The sequence below is a fragment of the Chanos chanos genome, chromosome 3 (assembly GCF_902362185.1).
Source record: "Chanos chanos chromosome 3, fChaCha1.1, whole genome shotgun sequence".
Lineage (NCBI taxonomy): Eukaryota > Metazoa > Chordata > Actinopteri > Gonorynchiformes > Chanidae > Chanos > Chanos chanos.
Genome location: NC_044497.1, coordinates 9,254,573 through 9,281,955, shown reverse-complemented (window position 1 = coordinate 9,281,955; position 27,383 = coordinate 9,254,573). Strand labels below are relative to the sequence as shown.

The 27,383-nt window shown below is 44.8% G+C and overlaps 1 protein-coding gene across 3 annotated transcripts; it reads left to right on the top strand.

The window, feature by feature from the left end:
• The first annotated feature begins 309 nt into the window (after positions 1–309).
• On the top strand, positions 310–26,571 carry rps6ka3b (ribosomal protein S6 kinase, polypeptide 3b). 3 transcript variants are annotated; one of them, XM_030768667.1, is made up of 22 exons: positions 310–529; positions 2,837–2,893; positions 16,914–17,030; positions 17,401–17,482; positions 18,317–18,397; positions 18,529–18,608; positions 18,715–18,821; positions 19,260–19,297; positions 19,632–19,774; positions 19,944–20,014; positions 20,754–20,842; positions 20,942–21,006; positions 21,421–21,523; positions 21,930–22,054; positions 22,269–22,394; positions 22,493–22,582; positions 23,436–23,594; positions 24,016–24,177; positions 24,269–24,345; positions 25,244–25,361; positions 25,637–25,777; positions 25,961–26,571. In XM_030768667.1, exons 1-22 carry the CDS (start codon positions 467–469, stop codon positions 26,081–26,083), a joined length of 2,217 nt encoding a protein of 738 aa, XP_030624527.1. In that variant the 5' UTR covers positions 310–466; the 3' UTR covers positions 26,084–26,571. The 3 variants fall into 3 exon arrangements, with proteins under 3 accessions (XP_030624527.1, XP_030624526.1, XP_030624528.1); XM_030768666.1 differs by having other exon boundaries at positions 16,911–17,030; XM_030768668.1 differs by lacking the exon at positions 22,493–22,582.
• Positions 26,572–27,383: the final 812 nt, after the last annotated feature.

Sequence of the window (27,383 nt, the reverse complement as noted above, 5' to 3'; positions counted from 1 at the left end):
CGCGGTTACTTCATAGTAATTACAATCTTGGCTAAAAGTACCAAAATAATCCGCTCACCTGTCGGAGTGCCACTGACGTTTTACTCCACCCATAGTTAGTGACGCAGTACTGACTTGGCACCAACCCTCTCGGCCTGACAGGTAAACCAATGCAAGACGCCATATTGGGAAAAACGGAAGTGAGTGCGAACGAGTTCAGCAAAGGGAGAGAGAGAGAGAGAGAGGGGGAGGGCGGAGAGCAGTGGACACAAGGTACAGTGACAGGGGCGAAAGTGGAGAGGTGGCGATTTCCGAATTGTTGTCCACGGGACCGAGTGGTCGCTGATATAACTGTAGCAGCGTGGACTCTTCGCATTTCTGTGATTACAGTCACTTTTGATCCGGAAAAAAATTGCCGCCAGGCTGCTCATAGATAGTGTTAAATCCGTTTTGACGAGCCAGGATACTCCAACTTGAAATTACGAAGATGCCCCTGGCACAACTAGCTGACCCTTGGCGGAAGATGGCACTTGGGAGTGCGGCACGCGAGGTGAAATCTTTAACGCTCCAATGGCTACTTAATTGACAAAATTGTTACTTTTTTAAGATAAGCTTGCCTGTGTCGTGTGTGTATGTGCTGCCCTTTCTGTTGATGCGGTTTAAAACTGTCATAGTGGGTCTCTCTTGGTGTAGTTTGATAGGATGCGATTTACATAACGGATTAAGGCAGTTTATACAGACATAAATATTTTTGTTCTTGACGTACTCTCATCTATAACCTACTGCCGTGGTTATTTGTTTTAGTAATTGTGCGGTTGTAGTTTTCGGAGTCTCACAATGGTCTCTCCAAGTTATTCCCTCGAGTTACGTACTAATGGATTTATTGGGTATCAGACCCGTACAAGCAGTTCCCCAAACAAAAAGAGAGTACATTTTAAGCAGTTTGTTTATGAGACCTTTTCAACATATGTGTCTCAGCATTTTATATAGGTTCCTCAACTGATGAGAAACACGCCAACAAACAGGATGCAATAAAACGTCATCCATGAGCAAAACTTGTGTCAGTCGGCTACGTTTGAAATGACTAGCCTATAGCTGAATCAGGTCTGATTCATAGGTTGTTTCGCAAATATGTTTAACTGTCAGCGCGGTCCCATAGCAAGTTAATGTACTCATTGTCACCGAAATGTTGGGAACCGATGGACCGCGACAGGTTATTAAATCAGGATAATTGCATTTGCTAGGTCTTGAGACAAACTCTATAGTACTTTCTGTTATAAAGCTGCGGAGCCTGTGTGAATTTAGGGCGAGAGGATTTCGAATAAAAAAAACTAATGTGTCGGGAATTTTGTACAAATTACCTTGAGGTATTTTTTTATTGTTTACGAACAAGCTAAACAACAAATCAGCCTACCATCATATTTTAAGTTTGCTGTGAGGAATCGATTTGTCAAAACACGGCATGAAATTTGCGTTGAAATAAATTGAAAGCAGCAGACTGATTTCTCCGGTAGAGACAAATTTGGCCTTGACATTTTACTAGAGGATTACACAAACCCTGGCTGCAGTGGACGGAACAGGCACGTTTAGATTTGCTTAGCAGTCAGTCGCTCTTAAAAGATACGTTTTATCTGAGCAGTTTGAGGTCAGTATAACAAATATGCTCACCACGTTTTTGCATTTGCTGGAGCAGTGGTGTTGTAAAAGACGTGTGACAAATTGGTGAAGAAATGATGTAGTATATACTACTATGTGTTTGTACTAAAGTTTATGACAAGGTTATAGTTCCTAAGCATGGTGCATTATAGTTATGTAATTACATTGTGATTTGAATTATTCGGCCATGGCTGCTTATTTAGCTGATCTCACTCTACTTTTTAGACTTAACATCATCCAAACAGCCAAGGAAACTACGTAAAGATTCAGTACTAGCTGGAAATGTTTCTCTCCAGCTGCAGGGAGAGACTCAATGCAACCCTTCAAAATTTAAAAGTGTTTGACACACAGTAAATAAAGAATAAGTGGGCTACCAGTCACACTGAAAAACTACTGATGACCCAGCAAATATGGTATTATCCCTGTAGAAGCTTCCGCTTCCCCCCCCCCCCCCCCCCCCCACCCCTGTTCTGCATCAAATATTGTATTCTGAGGACACAAAAATAAGAAATAACTTTAACTCAGCCCTATCCTGTTTTCTTTTTAAACCCAATGGCGTAAGATAGCTTTAGATAATCTGGTGTGTAGCGTCCTGCTGGTGACATTTGTGGTGAGGACAGAGGCAGTAAACACTTTGCTTTGGTTATAGCCCTCTCCAGCTGCAGAGGAGGGAGCGATCGCTCGGCCTTTTGGCCAGTGACGGACTGTTGTGTCTGGGACTTCATCCAGAGTAATGAGGGCTAAACACCACCTCCACTTCTTTCATTGATAGCGTCCGAGGACCGTGCGCTGCTGCATCACAAGTCATTTAAGGCAGAGCCACAACAGTGTCTGAAGATGCTTATCTAGATCTCTGTTATGACATTTATGGCTCTTTCGCTTTAATATTAAGATGACTGATTTCATTGTTTATGAAGTTTGTCCATGGTAGTTTGCCCAAGTTATTTTGTTCATTCGTTTTATTTGCGTACATCACTGGCACCTCATTGTCATAGAGACAAGCTGTCATGTTTACAACCAAGCATTTGCTCTGCTTGTTAGTACTTTAAACACAGTTCACAAGCTACACATGTGTGCGAGGTGAGATGGGACATCGTCCTTATAGACTTGTGTGTGTGTGTGTGTGTGTGTGTGTGTATTTTTGTTTCCTGTCAGTAAAAAGTGCTGTGTTTATATTTACTTGTTTGTCATGTGACTACAGGATGCCCATCATGTCTTGGAAGATTCCATGGGAGAGGATGACAACTTACTATGTCAAGTGAGTCACCCAAGGTTTTCTCTCTCTTTCTCTGTCTCTCTCTCTCTGTCTCTCTCTCTCTGGTATGCACACATTTTCTGTCTGCCTCATTCTATCTTCATCCCCTGTCATTTTATCAATCAGTTCCTGTATTCTGTCTGACCGTTTTTGTGATTGCTTAATGTTTGCAAAACTCAACATTTGTCAGGGGTCACTTTCCGCATCTGTCTTGAAACATAGATAGCACACTGAAGATGCCTTACGTACTACAATAAAGCAGTGAAGACGCTTGTAGACTGGTTGGTATGTTCATTTTCAGTCAGTGCAGTATTTTTGGCAGTGTATGTGTGTGTGCACGCAACTGTGCACATGTGTATATGTGTCTTTGCTTTAGTCTGAGTTTGATCTTGTATGAAAAGAAGAGCTGGTGATTAATGGATGTTATTGATCCTGAATTCCCCTCAGACAAAGTCTGTATCGATCAGACCCTGAGCTCTGATGGCTCTATGCATGGAGGGGGAGCCAGAGACCCACCCTGGTTACATGGTGTCCCAGAACTCCATAGCTGAGCGTCAGTCAACCATGGCCATTGTTTTAGGGGCCGGCATTCCTCTGCCTGGCTGAAAAGATGTAGGCCACAATGTGATCATTGTATGTGACTGCATGTCTCTATTCAAACAGCCATAACAGAACATGTATGTGACCACAGGACTGTGTGAGAGAATGCGACGAGGAAAGGGTTAACGTAAGGCAAAATTGCATCATTATGACGTCACTGGCACTAACTGAGAGGCAGCGGAGGTGAACAACGTGTTTGAGTGCTTCTCTCTGTCCACTCCCTAGTGACTCTGAAAAAGCATTGATTTTTAAATGCAGGGGAGATGGCTTATAGATTGTGCTTATGAGGAAAGCTGCGTTGTCAGTCTAAATGTCCCTACAGAATTACTTTTCTTCTCACGCAAACTTGCGCGCACACACATACACACATACACGCACACACTTCAGCACGCACACACACAAACACACACACTGTGGCTGAAAGCTGTGGAAAGTTCAGCAGGAGGTGTCATAACTGTTACACGATGAAGCTATTTTGAAAATATCAAAATCTGGCGTTCGCTGCCCTTGGCGTTTCCGTCCTTTAACACCACATTTGACCCGAATGGAGCGGACAAGCAGTTTTATTCTTCGCATGGTTATAAGACTTGCGCAATTTATATAATATTTGAATCGCGTAATTGAGACAGTCTTGTGTGTCTGTGTGTGCGTATAGTATGTGAAAGGGAATATGTTAAGCTGGGTTAATGACTTAATGAGGAAGGGAGTGAGTTAGTGGAAGGGTCCAACACTGAGTTAAATAGGGTGTAATTAGGTCAGTGGCAGGCTTTGTCACGTTTCCAGTCTCTTGATGGCGTTGGTGCCGAGAGAGGAGGCCTTGAGGGGAGCATGTTAGACCATGCATGTATCATTCAAATTACAGCGCTCTCTCGGCTCCTCTTCGCCTAGGTGTGCGGACAGATCGACGCGTTCTTCTTTTTTTTTTTTTTTTTCACGGGGAACTGAGAAGGGCTCGGAAAAAGTCTGCCGTCTCGGTGTGCGTGATCACGCGCACGTCTTAGAAAGGCCTGGATGTTTTCTCTCCTTTTCTGTACTGACAGGGTAATATAAAGTACATTTTGCATTATTTATGTAGTAGAAATGTAATATGCAATTACATTGTATGTTACGTTGATACTGCATAATTATTACAAAATGTACTACATATTACACTTCAGAGCATGACAGAGTTATGTCTCGTGTCTCTGAGGGTTCATTTATGTCAGACAAATAAAGGATTATTTTGAAGCTTGTAGCTTGTGCAGTATGACGATCGTGCTCTTTGCCTTATTACAGGCCCATGAATCAACATTCCCACAAAATAGATCAGCTCTGTGGCACCCTCTGCTGTATGAGGATCTGTTGTAAATAGCATGACGTGAGTCTTAGAACAATCCTGGGAGACGGTTGGACCATTGACACACAGACAGAAACAAATGACATCATCTCTTGATATCGATTCCGTGGATTTAACTTAGAAGCCCCGAAGTTTGATTTACATTGTCTGCCGTTATTAGGCGGCTGTTCTTCCTCTTCCTAATAAGGCAGTTGTGAAGGGGAGATCCTGCAGCTCTCTGTACTTTGTGGAATTCCTGGTGTGTTTACTCTGATCCCTCTCCAGCCTGGACCTGAGGATGACACTGATGGACTGCCTCGTACGTGTGTGTGCGTGTGTGTGTGTGTGTGCGTGTGCGTGTGTGTTTGAGTGTGTGAGTATTCTGTGCAAGTATGTCCATGACTCTTGAGTTCAGAGTGTGTGCGTGCGTGTATGTGTGTGTGTGCGTGCGTATGTGTGTGTGTGTCTGCGTGCATGTGTTGGTTGTGTGTTAATGTTTGGCTCTGACTTCAGCTCCCTCTGGCAGATGGTATTTAATCTTCTCTGGCCATCTGGACTGACTTTCTCTCGCATCTTTAACACCCACTCATGCCTCCCTCTCTCTTTCTCTCTCTCTCTCTCTCTCTCTCTCTCTCTCTCTCTCTCGCTGTCCCTCTGTCTCTCTCTCTCTCTCTCTCACTGCAGTCAGGTGTTTGTTAGTGGCGAGACATCACGCTCTTCATTATTCTCTTCCTTTATCTTAGAGTCAGCCTGTCTGCACTGCTGCAAACACTTCATATGCTTTCTTCTCAATCACATAAAACTAAGCACAACTCCTTAGTCAGTAGTTAAGTTGTGCAGTTGACCACAAATGTAGTTGGAATTACACACACCGTTTTTCCTCTTAACTCTGTTTCAGGACTTGCTTACATATAATGTGTATTTCAGGCTTTGGCTGGATTAGTTTGCCTTTGTTGTAAATTTTGACAGGCTTGTTTGGCCAGCAGTTCTACCCCCTCTCAAAGGTCCCTTTTAAGGCTCTAAGATATTTCTTAATTCTTTAACTCAGGAAGTAGGGTTCATGCGTTGCTTTGGGTGGTTAGGCTGAGAAGTCAGGCCCATGTTACGTCAGTTAGAATTAGAGATGTCATGTTGCACAGTTGTGTGTGTGTGTGTGTGTGTGTGTGTGTGTTCTCTGTATTACTGGAGTGCATGGTTCTTTCTTGATTCCCAAAGGAGATGTTGTCAATCTGTGCATCATTAGCCAAAGGCCAAATGATCCTTTACCATATGCTGTAGTAATACCCTCCAAATGGGTGGTATTACAGATGTAGCCATATGGGAGTTCAATACGATCCTGTGTGTCCCTCCCTGAATTCACTGAATCATATTACGAAAGCTATGAATGAGTTTCCATTCAAGGGCTCCGCCCCCTTCCCTCCCTCAGGGGTCATGGTATCGTGTAATGTTTCTGGTCCATAATGCTCTCCCATCAATACGGCAGACAGTCTGTAAAGCTGTTCTGTCTCCAGCATATGGTTATTGTTGAGGGGGGAGGGGGGCGCATCCTGGCTCATAATTGGTGGACATCATGTTAAAGTAAGGACAGGCCTGTGACACATATACATACAGGAAATCATAACAATTTCTCAAAATGATTTTTCAGACAAGTTCTTCCCTAGAACACGGTTATAAGGACACTGAGCCAGTTTCTCTCTAACCTTCCCACACAAGCCGGACACAAAGGCAGTGTGCGACAGTGCTATTTGTGTGCGTGGGTGGGTGTGTGTGTGTGTGTGTCGGAGTCACGTCGTGTGACACAGCAGAAGTCCGCGGCTCAGGGGCTCCTCAGCTACCAAGCGAAGGCCCTGGTTTAAACTCTGCTCTTTGTTTCTGACTGAATAGGAGTGGGTGCACTCCTCTGACTCCACTGTTGATTCATTCTCACTGCTCTGGTGCAATAGCTGAGGACAGGAGGAGAGAGAGAGAGAGAGAGAGAGAGAGAGAGAGAGAGAGGACAACCATTCATTAGCTGAAAAATATTCCGGATGATTCTATCTAGGTGACGACAGGGTTGTATTTAAGTCTGAAGCTCTTTTGTTTTGTCATCATAAGAGTGCGCCGTGACCCGTGAACTCCGTTTAAAAAAGGTAAAGCCGTGAGCGCACAGATTAAAGCCCCGTGTCGCCGGCCTGAGAGACAGTCCCTGTCAAGAAATGACATGTCATCAAACGAGAGAGAGAGAGAGAGAGAGAGAGAGAGAGAGAGATGGAAAAAAAGGGGGTGGGGGTGGAGGGGGTGCTGGGGGAGAGGGAGTAGTGAGAGGTAGAGAGGTATTTTTGACAGTCAATAGAGAGAAAGAGACTGAGAGACTCTCACTCCACAGCCTTTTCACTCTCTCTCTCACTATATAGAAAGATACAGAGAATAAAGCAAGTTGCAAGAGGCAGAGAGACACTTACAGCCTTTGTGGAGACACTACGACTAGAACGAGATAGAAGTGCCATTAATCTTATTGCCCCTGACATTAATGCAAATAACACAAGCTCCCATTTCTTACTACTACACACACGTAGCACAGTCATAAAGCTCTTCCCGGACATAGATTGAAGTACCTCTGTGCAATAAAGATGCTAATTTGGAGAGAGCTGCTCCTGTGGCTGTCTCGATAAGGCGGCGCCGTAGTTTTTTGGGAAAGGGGAGCGAGGGAGAGATGGGGAGGAAAGATGAGGCTATTTTTTGCGTGCCTCTGTCTGGCTTCTGTCAGGATGACTAAGTACAGTCCGCTGCGTGTTAATGAAGGACACAGTCACTGGGCCGCCACCAATCACCTCAAGGGCACGAGGGGGGGCGGGGGGGGGGGGGGGGGTCCGGGACTCATAATGACCTCCTCACTCCTGTCTGGACAGGTTTAATTCTCTGCCCCATGCCCAACGCCACATCGCCCACGGTCCCCGTGCTTCGTCCTCTCTCTCTCATACGAGTTTGTTTGGTCGACGTTTCTGGGCCCTGATGCGAGTAGGAGAGAGCTAGTGGGGGGGTTTTTTCTGTCCCCCCCTCCCTCAGTAGCTCTGGCGGTTATTTCCCCCGTGTGTCAGGGGAGGATTGTAAAGGCATTGTGAGGTTAGAGTCGAAGGGTGATGTAATCCATTTATCAGGGCGCCACTATTCCGGTCAGCTTTCCAAGAACATGGAGGTTCTGGGAGTCTCCTCGACACTGTTACCGAGAGGAGGAAATGGAGTTAGGGAGGAGAGCGAATAGTCCTCGGTCTTTTAAATCCCCCACCCCCCCACCCCACTGCATTCCATTCCTGCGGGACGGAAGATAGAGGTAAGGGAAACAAACTGGTCATAGGAAAGGTCTCAGGTTCACATCCTGAATGACACACTGAGGAAGAACGTGACCACGGAAGAGGAGGTGAACAGGTTCATAAAGCAGGTGTACAGCACCACCCTTTCTACCTCGAGCAATGCGCAGAATAGCAAATTGCCGTCTCTTTGATGTTTCAAATAAATACAACCACACAACAGGTTGTACCTCATTTTCTCTTTTATCTTTGGTTTCTATCTGCCATTTTACGTTTTTTTGTGTGTCTCTGTGTTTTGTTTTGCTTTTTTTGAGGATTGCAGTGAGTATGTATGTAAGCTCCTGTCTCTGGGGATAATACTGTCTCTATGTGTTTTAGAGTTACTGAGAGGGCTGCTCTGTCAGTGTAAGTCTCTATCTCTGGGCTTTTGTGTCAGATCTTTTCTGTATGTTCCTGCTGAGGCCCATACAGATCTGTTTCTGTCCACTCAGCATTTTTCCACAGTACAGGAAGTATACCTCCGCTCCAGGCTGACTGACAGGAAACCATGAGCAGCCAACTCTCACGATAGAGTTAGAGCTAGATACAACGAACGCACGCACACACACACACACACACACACACACACACAGAGAGTTTGCAAACACACACTCGAACACATTTACTGTACAAACACACACTCCATAATCACACTCCTACACACTTAGCTAATGCACACATATACACACACACATACACACACACACACTTACACTCACACTCATACTCACTTTACAAGCACATACATACACACTCCACAAAACATAAACAGTCTCCACAAACTGTACAAACACACACATACACACTCCACAAACACAGAGACTTTTAACAGCAGACTCTAAAAAACACACCAGAGTCCACTAACTGTAATCAGGCCTGTGTTTAAACTGAGCAGCAGTTATGATTGGAGGTAACTCAGGGTCAGAAAGGGGCCAGTGCTTTAGACTCTGTGTGTGTGTGTGTGTGTGTGTGTGTGTGTGTGTGTGTGTTATTCTCTGTGTCTGCGTGTTTGTGTTTGTGTGTGGCTGAGGTAGTGGAAACCCCTTTCGGAGGGCCGAGATGCTCCCATTCGGGACAGATGCGTCTCTTCCTGTGCAGATGTTGCCAGGGGAACGTGGACAGGACATGCTGTAATCGCTGTGGTGACCGGCAGCTGCGGGCCCTTCCTGGGCAGGCACTTCCTCTTGCTTTCTTCTGTGTGTGTGTGTGTGTGTGTGTGTACGCGAGACCGCGTTAGTGTGTGTGTACGCGTGTACGCAGCCATCCCTGTGGCTGCGTTAGTGTCTACCCCAGAGCTGTTTGCCAGGCTGCTCAGGTTCTTAGCGTCTGTCTCGCCCCGGCCCCTCGTCCTTTGTCTATTACTTGGTTTTCCTTGGCTTCGCCGCCCGTCTGATATGAGGAGGAGACCATGCTGAAGATGCTTCTACTGCGGATAAGGCAAAGCAACACACGGGTACGCTCCTCGAATCTGTGCTCTCCGGGACGGTCTGACTCTGCTTCTAAGTGTGCGCTTTCATGGATGTAATTCCCGTCTCGGTTTAGAGAGAGAACGACGTACTGACTGTACAACACGCTGTGTCCCATGTGAGCCTGAGATGTAAACTTTCGTACCAGAGTAAACCGCATTGCATCTGCATGTTTCTGTCAGTGGCTGTGTTGCTTTTAGAGAGATAGAGGACATGGGGAGGGGGAGAGGGATGATGGGGGGGGGGGGGCAGAAACAGGAGACGGGAAGGGAAGGATGAATCAGGATTCAGCGTCCCGTTCCTCATAGAATTCTGCTTGTGACTTCATTGCAATTTTTCGCTCTTCGATTTTTCACACAAATTCGGTGTGAAACTTGCCTCTTTACTCTAACTCTGTCTCTCTGTCTTTTTCTGTCTCTCTCTCTCTCTCTCTCTCCCTCTATCTCTGTCTCTCTCTCTCTGTCTCTGTCTCTCATACATATTTCCCTCTCTCTTGTTCCTAAAACATTTGTTATGGTTGTAGGGAATTTGCCATAGAATGCATTTCATTGTCTCTCCGCATGTTTGTCAGTGTCTCATCCTGTGTATGCGCTTTCATCTGCAGTGAGAGGGCTCATTGTGTTGGGTCTGTGATGTACTTGGTAATTAAGAGGCATTCTTTCTGTCTCTGCTCTCTCCAGTTCTGTTTAGTGCTGATGAAGTGCAGAGTGAACTTCTTAACAACTAGACTTGGCGGCTTTCGCCGGAGATTAAATGAAACAAAAAGGACATTGAAGACAATAACTCTAGTGTAAGGGAAGCAAGTGCGTGTTTGTGTGTGCGTGTTTGTGTGTGTGTGTGTGTGTGTAGTATGGAGCGCTTTGTCCTGTATTTGCTCAAACGCTGACCAGACCTGTCACTTGACAGTGTGTTTTTATGTTGTGCGTACGTGTCACTTCCCTTTGTTACGGGGTGATTCTTTTTGACTCTTCTCTCCCAGGATTAGTTGCTGTCACTCTTCCATCATGCCTTCATCCCTTCTGTCAGAGGTCAGAGGGTCACACAATTTAGTGAGACAGGAAGTACAAGCCCTTGGGTCAAACACAAAGCGAACAGGAAGCTGTTTTTTTAAAAATAACTCAGCCTCTACTTCACTAGCATTATATTCAGTTTTCCTCGCAGTTTGAGTTTGCCTACGACTCACACAAAAGGTTTACAGTCTTTTGAAGGAGCCATAATACTCTAAAAGGCTTTTTTTTTCTGAACCATTTCAGAACCATTTTTAGATACACAATTAACATTCAACACAGTCTTTCTACTTGTTGGGACATTTCAGTCCACTTTGGGGGCAAGTTTGAGTTATTCCATGAGCAAAAACTATAGGAATGTTCTTTGAAGTAGGATTTAACAGTTAAATGGATATTATTAACGTAACAGTCCAAGCTAAGCAGTGAGAGAGTGAGTAGAAGCAGTCCTGTTTCACAGACTTGGCATTTAGCTTAATGTTACCCAACTAACTGGAAAGTCTTGTGTCTTACTACACTACTTCACTCACTTGTAATTGATTAGCTAAACTGATCTTCCTGACGTTCCCTCGGAAATGTATGAATAAATTATCAGCCCTCCATCCAGCTTCATATAGAATTCTCTCTCTCTCTCTCTCTCTCTCTCTCTCTCTCTGTCTTTTTTCCTCTCTCTCTCTCTCTCTCTCTCTCTCCCTCTCACCCCCCTTGACCATGCCCATAGAATTGGACTCATAGGAGATGACCCACATATTGCAAGGGGACTGGAATCCTTCACTGACTCCAAATCCTCTGATTAGAGGGGGGGGGGTGTTAAATTAGTTTTTCACAGATAGATTTGTTGTTTTTTTTTTGTTTTTTTTATTCTGGCAGGCACCTGTCCTGTTGTCTTTCCAGTCTGTGGGAGGACGTTTGGGATTCTGAACATGATGGCTGTTTTAATCAGGCCATATTGGCAGGGGGTATCAGACTCCCTCTGGCATATGGAAACATGCTGACGCTTTCTCTCCCGGCCTAACCTTGAGATTTATCGATACAATGAGGGAAACCCGAGCCAGAGAGTTCACACAGCTGTGAACCCGAGTCACAGTGCAAACCCACTGCGTTGCATAACCACCAACGTCACTTACGACCCAAACGCGGGAGGGAGCGGCCCAAGCCTGCCCAGAACCTACACCGCCATAACTACCCCGCGGTTCTACCAGACAGCACATCAAACGGACGATGCTCTGCTGCACTCCTTGGTGTGTTCTCTTAATGGTGGCTCTTACAGACATGTTGTTCTTTTTCAGACACACTCTGTGCCTACATTGTCTTTGAAGTATGATGTCCACTCTGTGCTTGTTATCTGAGACCCGTGTTTGCGTGTGTGTGTGTGTGTGTGTGTGTGCGCGTGTGTGTGTGTGTGTGTGTCTGTGTGTGTGTGCATGTGTGTGTGTCTGTGTGTGTGCGTGCGCGTGTGTGTGTGTGTGTGTGTGTGTCTGTGTGTTTGTGTGTGTGCGTGTGGACAGGGGATAGGAGCGGAAGCCCGGCTGCTAACCCCGTGAAACCTGGGCAGTCGTTTCATTTAGAAAGCCTCAAAGCTGTTCTAGCAGAGCTGTTAATTGTGTTGCGCAAGTGGCTTAGTGAAACTGACTCCCAGAATTCCACACATACTGTTGGGGGAGACTACAGCCATGGAAACATGGAAAATAGAATCTGAACAGGACGCTACCTTCACGGCATGTGTAATTTAGGATCAAACGTTTCCACTCGATCACCCGGTATCCCCCATACTGGAAATGTTACCTTAACACCCTTGAAACTGCTCTGGGCTTTGGCATAGTTCTGTATGTAAAACCTGAGCTGAGTGAGTAAATGGGTTTGAGTCTGTAGGAGGCAAAGTTTTGAACTGTGTCTGTAGTTTCTATATTCATTTTCTGGGTTCATGGCCTTGAGAAACCTTGGGACACCTTGACATTCCACATAATAGGAAATGCTGTCCAGCCCGGCTCTGCGGCTGTACACAACAGGTGCCTTTAATCCCAGCTGTAGTCCAAAACGCTGAAGTGTATGTGTGTGGGTGCGTGTGTGTGTGTGTGTGTGGGTGTGTGTGTGTGTGTGGGGGGATGTGTGTGTGTGTGTGGGGGGGTGTGTGCGGGTGTGGGGTTAGTCTGAGTATATCTCAGCTGATGGGCAGTATGGGGATCTCCAGCCTGCCTGTTGGTGGTTTCGGGGAGGGAATCTCCCACCCTTTGGGCTTCCCCCGCGCTGTCTCACTATCATCTGGCCAGAACTACAAAACACTCATCGCATACACACGCACATGCACTCATCCTGCAGACCTCCAGCAGAACCAGGGTAGGATGGACTTCCAGAAAGGCTGGGCAGCGGGGATTAAAGAGGCACTGATCCACAGACTCCAGCTCAGACTCAAAGCTTTCCGTCGGCTGTTGGGCAGGGAGAGACCCTTCCCCTGCGGAGCTGTGAGTAACCGACCGCTGTCGGCGATCGGGTTTCTGTCCCTGCGGCAGTGCTGACGTGTACTAAGACGGCACGTAATTTACCCTGGCCGGGGTCTTTCGAGACTCACAGTAGCGTTGATATTTGTGTGTTTTATTCAGTTCTTATTCAATTGAACTTGAAACTGGATTTATTTGGCTTGGTAACAGTAATGAAAACTCACATTGTTTATTTTCCAAAGTGTGTTGACATGGGAAGATATGAGTGGCCGTCTGACCTTTCTGAGTTATAAATGAATTTCTCGTGAAAACTTGTGTTCCTGAGAGCTCGCAGCTTTCGGTCTACTGTTTTACAAAACAAAGAGGAGGGCTTTATTTTGATGACTAATTAGTGCAAGGAAGCTATGTCCCCGTCTATTTTGGTTGTAGTAAGGACCTTTAGATTAAAAAAAAAAGACATGTTTTGACCGTTGTTCGTGACTGAATTTTCCTGTGCCTCATGTTGAAGACACATTTCTCCAAATCTGTCACCTTTCTTTTTCGTAAGTGTGTGTGTGAGTGTGAGAGAAAGAGAGTGAGAGAGCAAGAGAGAGAGTTACATGGAGTGTGTTATTCTATATTTTTAACTTATATTCGTTTTCATTGTGTAACATGGTGCCTAACTTCATATCTCGTATGTGCTATATCCTGTGTTTGGATTTATATGTGAGAAAGCACAGCTCATTACTGGAACACTGAATACTTTCCATAGGTGTTGGTCTTTTGGCAGGAGTCTGTTCACATTGTGTTGAGGAGTTGAGAAACATGTGTTAGTGGGAGTTCATACGCTCATGTTTCTCTGAAAGGCTGTCTACGCTTAACTTCTATACCGGCCTCACTCTGTGCTACTGACACTCCATGTATTTATGGAACGCAAACTTCAACTTCAGCTTACACACACACACACACACACTCAACACCAGCAACTCACAAAATCCCTCACCGAACCCTCTGTATTATGTAACTGTGACATTAGATATGAATGGTAGTTTTTTTTTGTTGTTGTTTTTTTTAATGAAATGCCAGATTAGTATTGATTATATTGAGAGGGGACAAAAAGAGCAGCGCGTGTGTGTCTCTGAAGCACAGGTGTTCTTTAAGCCTCTGATTAAGAGGTGCAACATGAACATCCTGGCTCTACACCATCTGTGCTCTGACTCACAGCCACTGAAATACCAACAGAGAGAATCGGTACTTTCACCACGAGCCCTTTGACTGCGTTAAAAATCCCACTTCACCAGACAGACAACAATGTCTCAAGTCTTCGGTCTCTTCATAGGCTCCGTCTGTTAAGAGGATGATCACGCCCTTAAACACAATCCAGACCAATGTGTAATCCAGTCTAGTGATCATTTTAGACTCTTGGTGTCTGTTGCTGTGTTTTATGTTTTTGGTTTTTTTTTTATTTGTGTTTTGTTTTGTTTTGTTGCTGTCTCATTGTACTGACTTTGTATGAACAGATCCGTGGTTTTCTGTTATGGCTCATAGAGGCCATCTTCTCTACGTTTCTCAAATGTCTTTCAATTAGAACTGTAAGTGTTAAAAACTTCATTTTCATACCAGTAAGTCAGCTTCCATTCTTGGCATCATTAACATGAGGTGTGAATTATGCTCAGTGAGAGTTGGGAACACGGAGCGAGAGAGAGAGAGAGAGAGAGAGAGAGAGACAGGAGGTGTGGCTCCTCTGCTTTGCTCTGCAGGTGTATTACGTGTCGGTTTCTGTCCTTCCTCCCCTCCCTCTCTTCCCATTTCCCTCTTATTGATTGGTCCGGTGTTCCTCCTCGACGAGGTCCAAGTTGCCAAGGGAAAGTCGAAGCCACACTAGCAGCTTTGTTCTGTCGGGTGCGTACTGTAGGATCACAGCGCCTCTGCAAACGGCCGACCCTCTCTCTCTCTCTCTCTCTCTCTCTCTGCGTGTATGGACGTTCTCAGATGGACTGGTTACCTGGCTATATGGGAAAATAACCGCCTCAGTCTACGCTGAAGCCCAATGCTACTCCGTTCAAGACGTAAGAGTTTGGGGGGAACCGCGGCGAGAGCTTACCCACATCTCTGAAACCCAACGAAAGACATTTTCGGCCACGTAGCACTTGGGTTGACTCGCTGGGTCTCTGTGTTTGGAGCTCCATTAGTGGTGGAGAGCGGCTTGGGACTCCAGCAAACTCCAGCTCCTCATGGTAGCATGCTGGCTATGCTGATGGAGGCCAGGCACCAGCGGTTTCGGGAGACTTTGGGGCTGGACTGGATGGAGCGGGATCTGGCCTCTTCCCCTCTGTGTTGTCCATGGGACTCACAGGTACTGAGAGGAGATTGAGGAGAAAGAGGAGAGATGAAGAGATGAATCATAGACGAGTGTCAGGTTGAGTCTACAGTCGTTTTTAAACTCTGAAACTGTAGGTAGGAAAAGGGGGTATGGGAAAGAGAATAAAAATTCAAAATGGAAATGTGACCATGGGTGAAATCTGGCTAGGGAACTCAAAGCTTTGACTTTGTCCAGTGTTTTGAATGTCGAATGTGACTGAGGCTTAGAGTGGACAAAAGCTACGGTTATTGTGAAAACTTTTGGGAGCTGCATGAAAGGTGCTTTGTAAATACGCCCACATGCTATGATGGCATCACGTGCTTTGACCGGGAAAGACACAAAGACACGGAAAAGAATGCCTAAGTGAAATGGACAGAGAGCGAGAGAGAGAGAGAGAGAGAGAGAGAGAGAGAGAGAGGAGTGCATGAGAGCAGCATGTCTTTAGTCACCCTCCTCCACGCCCACTGGTACTGTGATGGAGCAGGAGGATTGGGGGCGGTGTCATGGCAACCGTGTGGGAAGCTGTCGGTCACAGGCTTTGTGTAGAACGAAGTGCAGTCGTTCTCTCTCTCTCTTTCTCTCTCTTGCTCTTGCTCTCTCTCTCTCTCTCTCTCTCTCTCTCTCTCTCAGCAGTCAGGCAAAGTGGGGGGGGGGGGGGGGGGGGGGTCGGGGGTTTGTTGGGGCACCACCCCCACCCACTGCATTCTCTGGGTCATGGAGCAAGGTACACAGGGCCAGGTCAGAAGCAAGGCATACTGGGATAGCGCAGGGGACTCGTGTGATGTGCGTGAAGTGGGTGAGAGGGGTTTGTGTATGTTTTTGTCCACATTGTTGTATTTATATGTGTATGATGATGATGATGATGATGTCTGTCTGTGTGATTGTGTATGTGTGCATGTGTGTGTGTATTTGTATGTTTGCGTTAGCGATTCTAGAATCATCGATTTCTTCCTCTCTATCTTTTTGTACATGCAGGGTTGTACCATTGCGTGTGTAGTGTTTCAGTGAGAGCAGTGTGTGGGTTTGAGCTGGAATCGTAGTCTCTTAGATGAGATTGCTTACTGGGAATCAGTAAATGCTGTGTTATGTTTGCAATGTTACTTGGAGAATTGGAGAGTTATTGATCACATTCACCATATAAACCATAGAAGTGCAACCTATCAAACCACTGGCGTTAATGATATGTTGTGTTTTGGTCGTGGCTGTTTTATAAGTTTATGAATAACCACAGTTTCAAACAGCAATCTGCCTCAGGCTTGTCTCACTGTTTCTGTGTTTTTAATTTGAACATCCGGCATCTGTGATGTGGTAAACCTCACACTGATACCATCCTGATACCATCCTGGCATTTTGTGCTTATGCTAATAGTGAGAATGTTTCTGTCGTTTTTAACTCAGTCTCTCTCTCTCTTCTTCTTCTTCTTCTTCCTCTTCTTCTTCTTTCCCTTCTTCTTCTTCTTCTTCTTCTTCTTCTTCCTCCTCCTCCTCCTTCTTCTTCTTCTTCTTCTTCTTCTCTCTCTCTCTCTCTCAGCAGGACGAGGTGTCAGTGAAAGAGATCAGCATCACACACCATGTGAAAGAGGGCTCAGAGAAAGCTGATCCACGGCAGTTTGAGCTGAGGAAAGTCCTGGGGCAAGGCTCCTTTGGGAAGGTCTGTGAGGTGTCACTATGGTCTCATCTACTAACAGTAGCAATAAGTGCCTCCACAGAGATGAGAGAGAGTCTTTGTTTCCCCGCAGATGCAAAATAATTGTGCTTCTGCGTGCTAACAATCACTCATTTATCCATAGAGATAATCTCTCGTAAATTACTCATAGAGGACTCTTAAGCTGTGGTAACTATAGTTACTCTCTGATCCAATTTTCAAGCACAGGCAAGATGACTAATTGTGTTTTTAGCACAATATGAAAAGAAAAACGTGTTCTATTTGAGAGCATTCTATATTTAGGATGGGGTTCGGAACATTGTGCTAAAGGAACCGGTCTTGTTTGGCCCTCTCTGTCTGTGTCTAAATGTCACAGGTTTTCTTGGTGAAGAAGATCACGGGGCCTGATGCTGGGCAGTTATATGCCATGAAGGTCCTGAAGAAGGCCACACTGAAAGGTAAAGAGATTTACTGAAGAGGAAAAACAGGCTAGACGCTGGCTAAAAAAGAAAGAAAGAAAAAAATAACAGAAAGAAAGGGAAGCGTGTGCATATGTGTGTGTGTTCTTTTGTGTGCTCCTGTTTTCAGTTCCCATGGTTTCTACTGTAGCTCTGTGGTTTGAAAAATGTGAATGAATTCTAACATCATTAAACAGGAAAGGGTTTTTTTTTTTTTTTTTTTTGAGTCATAATGTTGAAAATAGTTGAAAGTCACATTCTTCTCGTTGACAGTTAGTCATACAGGTTGAGTGCGGACTGTGTGTTTTCTTTTTTTTTTCTTTTTTCTTTTTTTCTTTTTTTTTCATAGTGACAGTTACTCTGACCAGTCACAGACCATTCATTAAAGGCGCCCCCTGGTGTCTTTGGGAAAGGCAGTAATCAAAACATTTGATAATTTCTCTGTCTCTCTCTCTCTCTCTCTCCTCCCCCTCCTCCACCTCCTTATTTTTGGAGAGAAGCCACAGCTTTCAGATTCCCCCTCTCCTCTCTAGCTTTGTATGTTCTTTTCTCTCCTTTATTGAATTAGTCATCGCGGGCCATCTGTGTGATTCTGATCTGCCAGGAGAGCAGTGTTACAGAGACAGAAATGGATAGGGAACACGAAGGGCTCTTTTGCTCACATATTTGTCTGCGTGTGTGTGTGTGTGTGTGTGTGTGTGTGTATGTGTGTGTGTCTGTGTGTGTGTGTGTGTGTGTGTATGTGTGCGTGCGTGTGTGTGCGTGCGTGTGTGTGTGTGTTTGTGTGTGTGTGTGTTTGTGTGTGCGTGTGTGTGTGTGTGTGTGTGTTTTCAGTGAGAGATCGGGTGAGGACCAAGATGGAGCGAGACATCCTGGTTGAGGTTAACCACCCCTTTATTGTAAAGCTGCACTATGGTAAGCCTATGATCTTAAAATAGCTTGGAAAAACGAAAGATTTCTCTCATTCTCTTAGTACACATTGGACCATTCAGCAGCCCCCCCCCCCCCCAAAAAAAAAAACCCTCTCTCGCTGTTGTTCTTTACAGCATTCCAGACAGAGGGGAAGCTCTACTTGATCTTGGATTTTCTCAGGGGAGGAGATCTGTTTACCCGTCTGTCAAAAGAGGTAAAGGCACAGCGCGCATTTGGGAATTATATGTGTTTACGTGTGTGTTTGTGTTTGTGTTTTTGTGTGTGTGTGTGTGTATCAAATTCTGTCCTCTTCTTTCCAGGTGATGTTCACAGAAGAGGATGTGAAGTTCTATCTGGCGGAGCTTGCTTTGGCGCTGGACCATCTGCATGGACTGGGAATCATTTACAGAGACTTAAAACCAGAGAAGTACGCAATCCAATCTGAAACTGAAGATCTTAAAATCGCTCTCCGTTTCACAGTTTTTAAACGTTCTTCTGATATGTTACAATCTGTAGACTACAGAATGGCACCAAAGCTGTTTTTTTATAGCGTAATTATACCCATCTCTACCCCACTCTCCCTCTCTCTTTCTCTCTCTCTCTCTCTCACTCTCTCTCACACACACACACACACACACACACATCTCCTCTCTTATTATCTGCTGTTGCCCGAGATTGAATGTAAATCATATTAATGTGTATAAAGTGATGGGTATTTTTAAGCCCATCAAACTGAGAATTGTCTTCAAATGCCTCCAGGGTTCTAAATTTTCATACATCGGTTTGGGGGTGCGAGGGGGGGGGGGGCGTTATGTGATATCCTAATGTATGCCTGCGCTAATGCTTTGGATTCCTGTCATTTCAGCATCCTGCTGGATGAAGAGGGCCACATCAAGCTGACGGGTAGGTAATTTCAGATTGCCGTAGGAATGCCTACCTCAGCAGAGGGCCACCTTGATGATCCATTGTTTTGTGTCTATAGTATATCAGTAGCTTTGCTGGAAAATATTATACAGCACCGTAAATGTTTGTTATGAGAAAAAAAAAAAACTTACGAGGGCCCAATAGCCTTTTATTTTTCTGAGAGAACGAATTTGAAATTTATGAGTGTGTATAGTGGGTTTTTTTTGTTTTTTTTTTTTGTTTTTTTTTCCAAAGGAAGCGGGGTAAAAGCAGGTCAAAACAGCAAGATCTGACGTTTTTTTTTGACTCTGCATTGTTTGTGTGCGTGTTGCAGACTTTGGGCTGAGTAAAGAGTCGATTGATCACGAGAATAAAGCCTACTCATTCTGCGGTACAGTGGAATACATGGCTCCGGAGGTCGTCAACCGCAGAGGACACACCCACAGCGCTGATTGGTGGTCCTATGGCGTGCTCATGGTGAGCGTGAGGGGGTGGGATTTCCTGTCCGATTTGATCTGTTTGTGGTTCGCCGATCGCTTTGGTCTAAAACCAGTCAAACCACATAAATCTCTTCCGTATACAAGCCAGCCCTAGTTGGCATGAGACCTGTTTCATGATTATACGTTGTCTCGTTTTCCTTACCCAGTTTGAAATGCTTACTGGAACACTGCCTTTCCAAGGAAAGGACCGCAAGGAAACCATGACCATGATCCTAAAGTGAGTCCCTAAATCCTCAATACCACAGTCATAGAGTAGATTCACCTTAATGTCATTTAATTGCCTTCTATTATACACCACGCGGAAACACCGGCCGTTTTCCTCCTCAGACTGCAGCAGAACACAGAGAAGTGCGGTAGTGACATAGGATGTGGCCGCCTAATTCAGCTGACAGCGCAATTTTGGCCCACCAGCAGGTGGCTTAAGCTTCGAGTCAATAAGAAACCACAGACGTAAACACCTCAAGGAGAGGGCTGAGCAAGACATGAATGAAGTTCTCAGTGGAGAGGCATGTTTAGCGGAAAAAAGAGAGAGAGAGAGAGAGAGAGATAATGTTAATGAAACAGTCTTCGCTCCCACAACCCGGCTCAGCGACAGCGATGAGCTGTGATAATAGGGTTCGGCGCGCTGAAAGCAGTCCAGCAGAGAGGAGCGAAGATGAGGACTATAATACCATAATCATATCTGAGCCCTCTGGAGAGGCTGATAAGAGAGAGCTGAGAGCCAGTCTCCATTCTCTGATAGCTCTACAGCCATTCAGACACAGCCTCTAGATATAATTTTTCACGTATGATGGAATGTTGAGATATCGATTTGCGACGTGGCTTTACGCGAAGTCTGGCCACCCGCCGCGTCTAGTGGGAAAAGCGTGTCGATTGAAAGGGATGAAAGCAGGCGAGGGGCTAAAACGCAAATTTAACAGCTTCCCGCCCTAAGCCGTGTTTTGTGTCCTCTTCAGGGCCAAACTGGGGATGCCCCAGTTCCTGAGCGCAGAAGCACAGAGCCTCCTGAGAAACCTGTTCAAACGAAACCCAGCCAACAGATTAGGTAAACAGTTCAACAAACACATCAGGCCTTTCAATGCGACAGTAGTTAGTAGTCCAACACAATGACATGCTCTGTTGCTCTGCGTCCGTGTGATTCCAGGTGCTGGTCCAGATGGGGTGGAAGAGATTAAGAGACACCAGTTTTATGCCACCATTGACTGGAATGTGAGTGTGTATGAAAGACAGAGAGACACTGAATACACATCTGTGTTATAGCTGTGTGGTTTTGTTGTGTGGTGAACAACATTTTATTGGGTTTTACATAACAGGATAAAAGATAGAAGACGCTGAAAAAGAAACATCAGCAAATGCATATCTCCACACACACACACACACACACACACACACACACAGATTACAATATACAAGTCACAAAAGATGGATTACAGCAACTCTGTAACTATCTGAATTACGTATGCCCATAAGGATATTGGTACATTGCACAAAGCTAAGGATCTTTCAGTCAGTGCAATAGTGTAAAAATTTGTCAACCGTAAGTTTATAAGTATTAGGATGTGTATGTATTTCAGGTCTGTGAGTTGAGTTTAACGTGTGTTGTTATGTGTTTTTTGTGTAAAGAAATTATTTCGGAGAGAGATTCAGCCCCCTTTCAAACCTGCTGCTGGCCGTCCTGATGACACATTCTACTTCGACCCTGAATTTACTGCTAAAACACCCAAAGGTAGAGAGACCCTTTAACTGTCATTTAAACTCATTTGTCTCCACAGTGGGCCTCCTCTCAGCCCTTCTCATAATCACTACAATCAATACAATGAACTTCAAACACAACAGCAGTTTGAAAGCATAATAAAAACCACTTTTTTACCACTTTCTTATGGGCCCTCTTACAGGAACTACAAACAAAGGCTGGTTGTGTTGGGCGTTTGTGGAGAGTGTCGTGGAAGTTTATTGTGTTTACATAATGTGACTCACCGTCACTGTAGTGATACCCAGCGGTAGTATATTATTCAACAGCCTCTGAAAGGAGAGGGAGAATGAAGAGCAGTGCTTTTCAGTTGATTGCATCTGTTTAACAGGTGCGTTAGTGTGCGCTCAGTGGTGTTCAGTGTGTGTTTGTCCTCTTCCAGACTCACCAGGAGTGCCCCCCAGTGCTAATGCACATCAGCTCTTCAGAGGGTTCAGCTTTGTGGCCATCACTTCAGAGGAGGAAAGCCAACCTCTACCCAGCAGCAACGTCAGTTCTATAGTACAGGTACACAAAACACACACACACACACACACACACACATAATGAGAGGAGAAATCTGAGTGCAAAAGTAAAGATTAAAAAGCAGTTATATACAATTGGATACTTTGTTTTTGCTTTATAGAGCCTCTAGTTTAAGGAAATGAGATGAATTGTACAAGGTCTCGTGTTGTTTGTGTGAGGAAGTGAGTTTTTTTTTTTTTTTCTCTTCCCATCACAGCAACTCCATAGAAACACAGCCCAGTTCGGTGACGCCTACGAGGTGAAGGAGGACATCGGCGTTGGTTCTTACTCCATCTGCAAGCGCTGTATACAGAAGAGCACGGGCATGGAGTACGCAGTGAAAGTGCGTAAAAAAAGCCGCACGTTACCGTGACACAAAGCCACAAGCCACTCATCTCGGGTTATCACATCAATTTGTTTTTATTTTCATTTCATTCCCAGATCATTAATAAAGCTAAAAGGGACCCCACGGAAGAGGTGGAGATACTGCTGCGATACGGCCAACACCCTAACATCATCACGCTGAAAGATGTGAGTCGCTACCAGAAGTGATCTGGAATCAGTTCAGCTGAAGTCAGACCCCACCCCCCACCCCCCACCTCCTCCCTCCTGTGGTCTAAGTTGTCTAAGTGGGCCTCGTCAGAAGAAAGAAATAGACCCTCCCAAATGTATTCGCCTTTTTTTTTTTCTAAACAAGCTCTAACGTGCCAAATCCACAATGCATCAAAAATATCTATTAAAATTTCATGAGAAGCAATATTGATCTGAAAAATATTTTATTCTTCGAGCAAAGAAATGCTTAGTTTGGTGCAGTCATCTACATACCAGAGACTGTAATTGCATTTGGTCAGCAGATAGAAGAATATGCATAAATATGAAGGACAAGTTATGAAGAAAGGATTTTTTTTCTGCGGAGGGTTCCAGCAAAAATAGCAAATTCACTTCCTTTTGACAAAGTATTCAGTTTCATCAAGTGTATTAAAGCAATATTGAGGCATCTCAGGTTCGGAAATGTCTAGACATAAAAGGAATCAAATCTCTTGAGTATAGATAATGATACACTGATGTCTAAACCTAATGGAGTTAAAGAATGTCTTTTTTTTCTCTATAGATATATGAATGCCTAAGGAATGACTCAACGGTGCCAGTTCATTTAGCTTCATTATAAAGAGAGGGCGGAACAGAGACGACTCAGAGCTTATCCTTATCTCAGTATTAAATTTACCTCAGGAAAACTCAAATCTGTTCTGTAATAGAGCATTGACTGAAAACAACTTTGAGGGGTTCTTGTTGGGGTTTTTTTTTAATCGGCGACGGGGTAAAGACGCGATCATTAATGACAGTTTGATGACGCTCACTGCTCATATTGTTGTTGCGTGCGTAGGTGTATGACGACGGTCGCTCCGTGTACCTTGTGACGGAGCTTCTGAAAGGAGGAGAGCTCCTGGACAAGATCCTCAGACAGAAGTTCTTCTCTGAGAGAGAGGCCAGCGCAGTGCTCTACACCATCACAAAGACCGTGGAGTACCTGCATTCACAAGGGGTACGTACAAACCCCTGACTCCACAGCCCTGATCATCTCATAACACTCGCTCAGCTTTAGCGGAAAGACCTATGGAATTACTACATGCGCTCGGCTACGGTTTTATTAAATGGCGTAACCGCGCTGGGGGAATGATACGCGACAGGAGGTGCGTAGGCTGATTCACAGCGGGCTCCTACTGCGTTCAAAAAACTGTGGAGTCAGAGAGTTCAAGTCTGACCTCACCGACGTGCGTCTTCCCTCTTCAGCTTCACATAACGAATGAATGAATGCATGAATGAACGAACGAACGAACACCTCCCTCCGCTCTCAAAGCTGTCGATTTTGAGTCGCTGTTAAGCGTCGCCAAGTAACATCTAAAATGAGTTCCGCCGATTCGTTTTATTCCCCGATCTGATAAATCTTTAATCTTTGCTCTTAGGTGGTTCACAGAGATCTGAAGCCCAGTAATATTCTCTACGTGGACGAGTCGGGAAATCCCGAGTCCATACGGATCTGCGACTTCGGCTTCGCCAAACAGCTTAGGGCGGAGAACGGCCTCCTCATGACCCCCTGCTATACCGCCAACTTTGTCGCCCCCGAGGTAACATCTCCCTCCGCCCGCTACTCTGCACTGCATGTTACGTTATCCGCGTGTGTGCGTGGTTTTGAGGGAATGTCATTTGTCCATCCAGGTGCTGAAGAAGCAGGGCTATGACGCAGCCTGTGATATCTGGAGCCTCGGTGTTCTGCTGTACACCATGCTGACAGGGTAAGTGTACAGAGTCATTTGGTTTGAGGGTTTTCAAGAACAATAGACAGAATTGCAGAATTCACCCAATCTTGCTGAACTTGTTTTAATTCAGTGACAAGGTGCTCATTATACACAATAGTTAATCAGACCTTACAGTCATGATTTTCAAGAGGATATTTCACAACACGACACAGTCTGTGGGCGTATGGTTCCGTCAGCAGGATGTGTGCACTTGTTTGGTCATTGTTAAAAATTCTCAGGCATGTCTCAGGCATGTCTCAAATCACATTCACATTTTTACTTTTAGTGTGTACTGCATACTAACCTTTTAAGTATGGAAGTGTTTTATCTGCATTTTTAGTTTATATATCAAAGTTAACCATTCCACCATGTGTCTCTGTGGGAATTTCTAGAAATTTAACTGGATTACCAAGTACACCCCACACATTTACTTTTATGTTTAACTTTTTTTTTCTCATTTATTGCTGCCAAATTTTCCATGGAATTTAAAAGATATTTAATATTACTGACTTTTTTTCGCACACTTGAGTTTATGTATTGAATAATTTGTTTGTATGGTTGGCTCGTATAACCACTAATAGAATGAAAAAATAGTATTAAAGTATTAAATTCAATTTAAAGTCAAATTTTAACTTCAGTCTGATTTTTATAGAATTCAGGGTCAAATGATCTGATTACTGCTAAGGGGCCAAGAAATCAGAAATGGATATTGTTAACCCTAAGAAATCTCCAAATATAACTCAATAAATTCAAAAAGGGCAAAAATGAAATGGATCATTTATGGCCCAGGTGTCGTGCCCCTGAGTCTGACACGGAGAGATTTGATTTTTTGACTAAAAGTTGGGCACTGTCTGCCTCTAGTGGCCCTGTTCAGTTATCACTGCTCTGTTTCCAGGTTCACACCATTTGCTAACGGCCCAGAGGACACTCCAGAAGAGATCCTTGTACGCATTGGCAGTGGAAAGTTTTCTCTAACAGGTGGTTACTGGAATTCTGTCTCCACTGAGGCCAAGGTATGTCTGAACAGGTTTTAAAAAAAAAACAAACATGTATAATAGAGATAAGTGATCCTCAAGAGAGGAAAGGAAAATAAACATATTTACATAGCATTTACAAGCATATTTACATTTGTTTGCCACTTAAAAACAACATTATCCATTGTTTAATGATTTAACTATGAAATCCATACATTTAATGTGGATATACACTTTGATTTCTCCCAATGACCTTTGTTCATTCATTTTTTAGCATGAGGGTCGTTATTTATGTCTCTCTATCTCCATTCCAGGACCTGGTATCCAAGATGCTTCACGTAGATCCACATCAGAGGCTCACAGCCGCACAGGTTCTACGGCACCCCTGGATCGTCCACAAAGATCAGCTCCCCAAATATCAGCTTAACAGGCAGGATGCTCCACACCTCGTCAAGGTAACATCTCACTCGCTTAACAGGTTCACAAGTTACACAGCTCTCTTTACTTAATCCTGCATAATCCCTATTCCCAGATGTCTTTACCGGTATGTAAAGATTAGATTGGATTAGCAAATGTTGTAATGAGTGCATTCCTGCGTTGTCAGTGACATTTCTGGCTTTGTCTCTCTCGTCTTTCAGGGCGCCATGGCTGCCACATACTCCGCCCTAAACAGAAATGTCCCCCCAGTGCTGGAACCAGTAGGTTGCTCCACCCTCGCCCAACGCAGAGGAGTAAAAAAACTCACCTCCACCGCCCTGTGACCTCACACCTTTAACCTCTAATCGCCTCACCTGGCGTGAGAGTAGTACGGCCTCTCGCCCGCCACTAGAGGAGCCTGGCCCTTGGCCCTGCCGCCCAGGGGCTCCCTGATGCCAAAACAGGAGCTCAGAAAGAGACATCCCCTGATGAACTGAATCTGAATCTTCCCTGCCTGCTTACCGAGAGGATAAAACAAAAAGTCTCTGCTTGTACAGTCACTGTCGCACCACTCCAAAATCCGCCTAAAGCATCAGGATAATCTCTGTAGAGCACTTAGCTTTTCCAGAGGGAACGAAAGACGCGCATGCTAAACGACGCGCATACGAACCCCGTTTGTCGGAAAGACTTCCATTAAAGCCAAAAGGCTCTTTAAGCTATTGCACCGAGGGCTCACGGCTGGTCTAGAAAGAATTTTAGCAACTGAAGACGTCCGTCACACACCCGCGTACATTAATGAATTTCTCTGCCATTGAGAAAAGCCTTCCCCCTCACTATGTCATCGTTTTAAGGAGGTAGCCCGGGTAGTGTGGTTCACACTGTTCTAACCGTACGCTCCAACTCCGCGCTTCAGCTCAGGATGCAGCGGGAAAGTCTAGCCTCCGTGGGGCTTTGTTAGAGACAGCGCTAACTTGGACCAACATCTAAATATGTACCTCACAGACGTATGACATCGAGAGCATACCAAGCTTATTGTATTGCGAGATCTAATAACAGTTACGACTATGACGTTGAACAGGAAATGTCTGTATTCTTAACTGTCCCTCAGGGGCGCATCAAAGCACTCCCGTCTCAGTCGCATTGTGAAGAGTAGAAGACAAGAGAGGGAGCTCCACAGGAACCGTTGACAACCTAGGCCACGAAAACAGAGAAGTGTTTTCCCAAAATCAGGCCGACGTAACAGGCACAGAGCACAAAGAAGCAGGAGAGCTCTCCACATAGGCAGGATAGACGTGAACAAACGAAGAGAGAACTCAGGTTAATATGAAATGCAATGCATTTAAGAGAAAAAAAACAAAACAAAACAAAAACAAAAAAAAAACACAAAGCTGAGCGGAGTGAGAGAACCGCAGCAGTGTTGTCCCATGTTAGCCCTGCTGATGTGTCTGAAACGGAGAAACGGGAATGAAAGGAGATATTCAGAGAAAAAAATTTAAAAAAAAAAACACAGACAGTCACAGTTTTGAGACCACTCAAAGCATTGATGTATTTTTTTAACATGTGCATGGAATAGTTGCTATATATTACTTTAGCAAAGGGTCAGCTAGTGGCAGAGGTATGCGTGTGAGAATGACTGTAAGAATT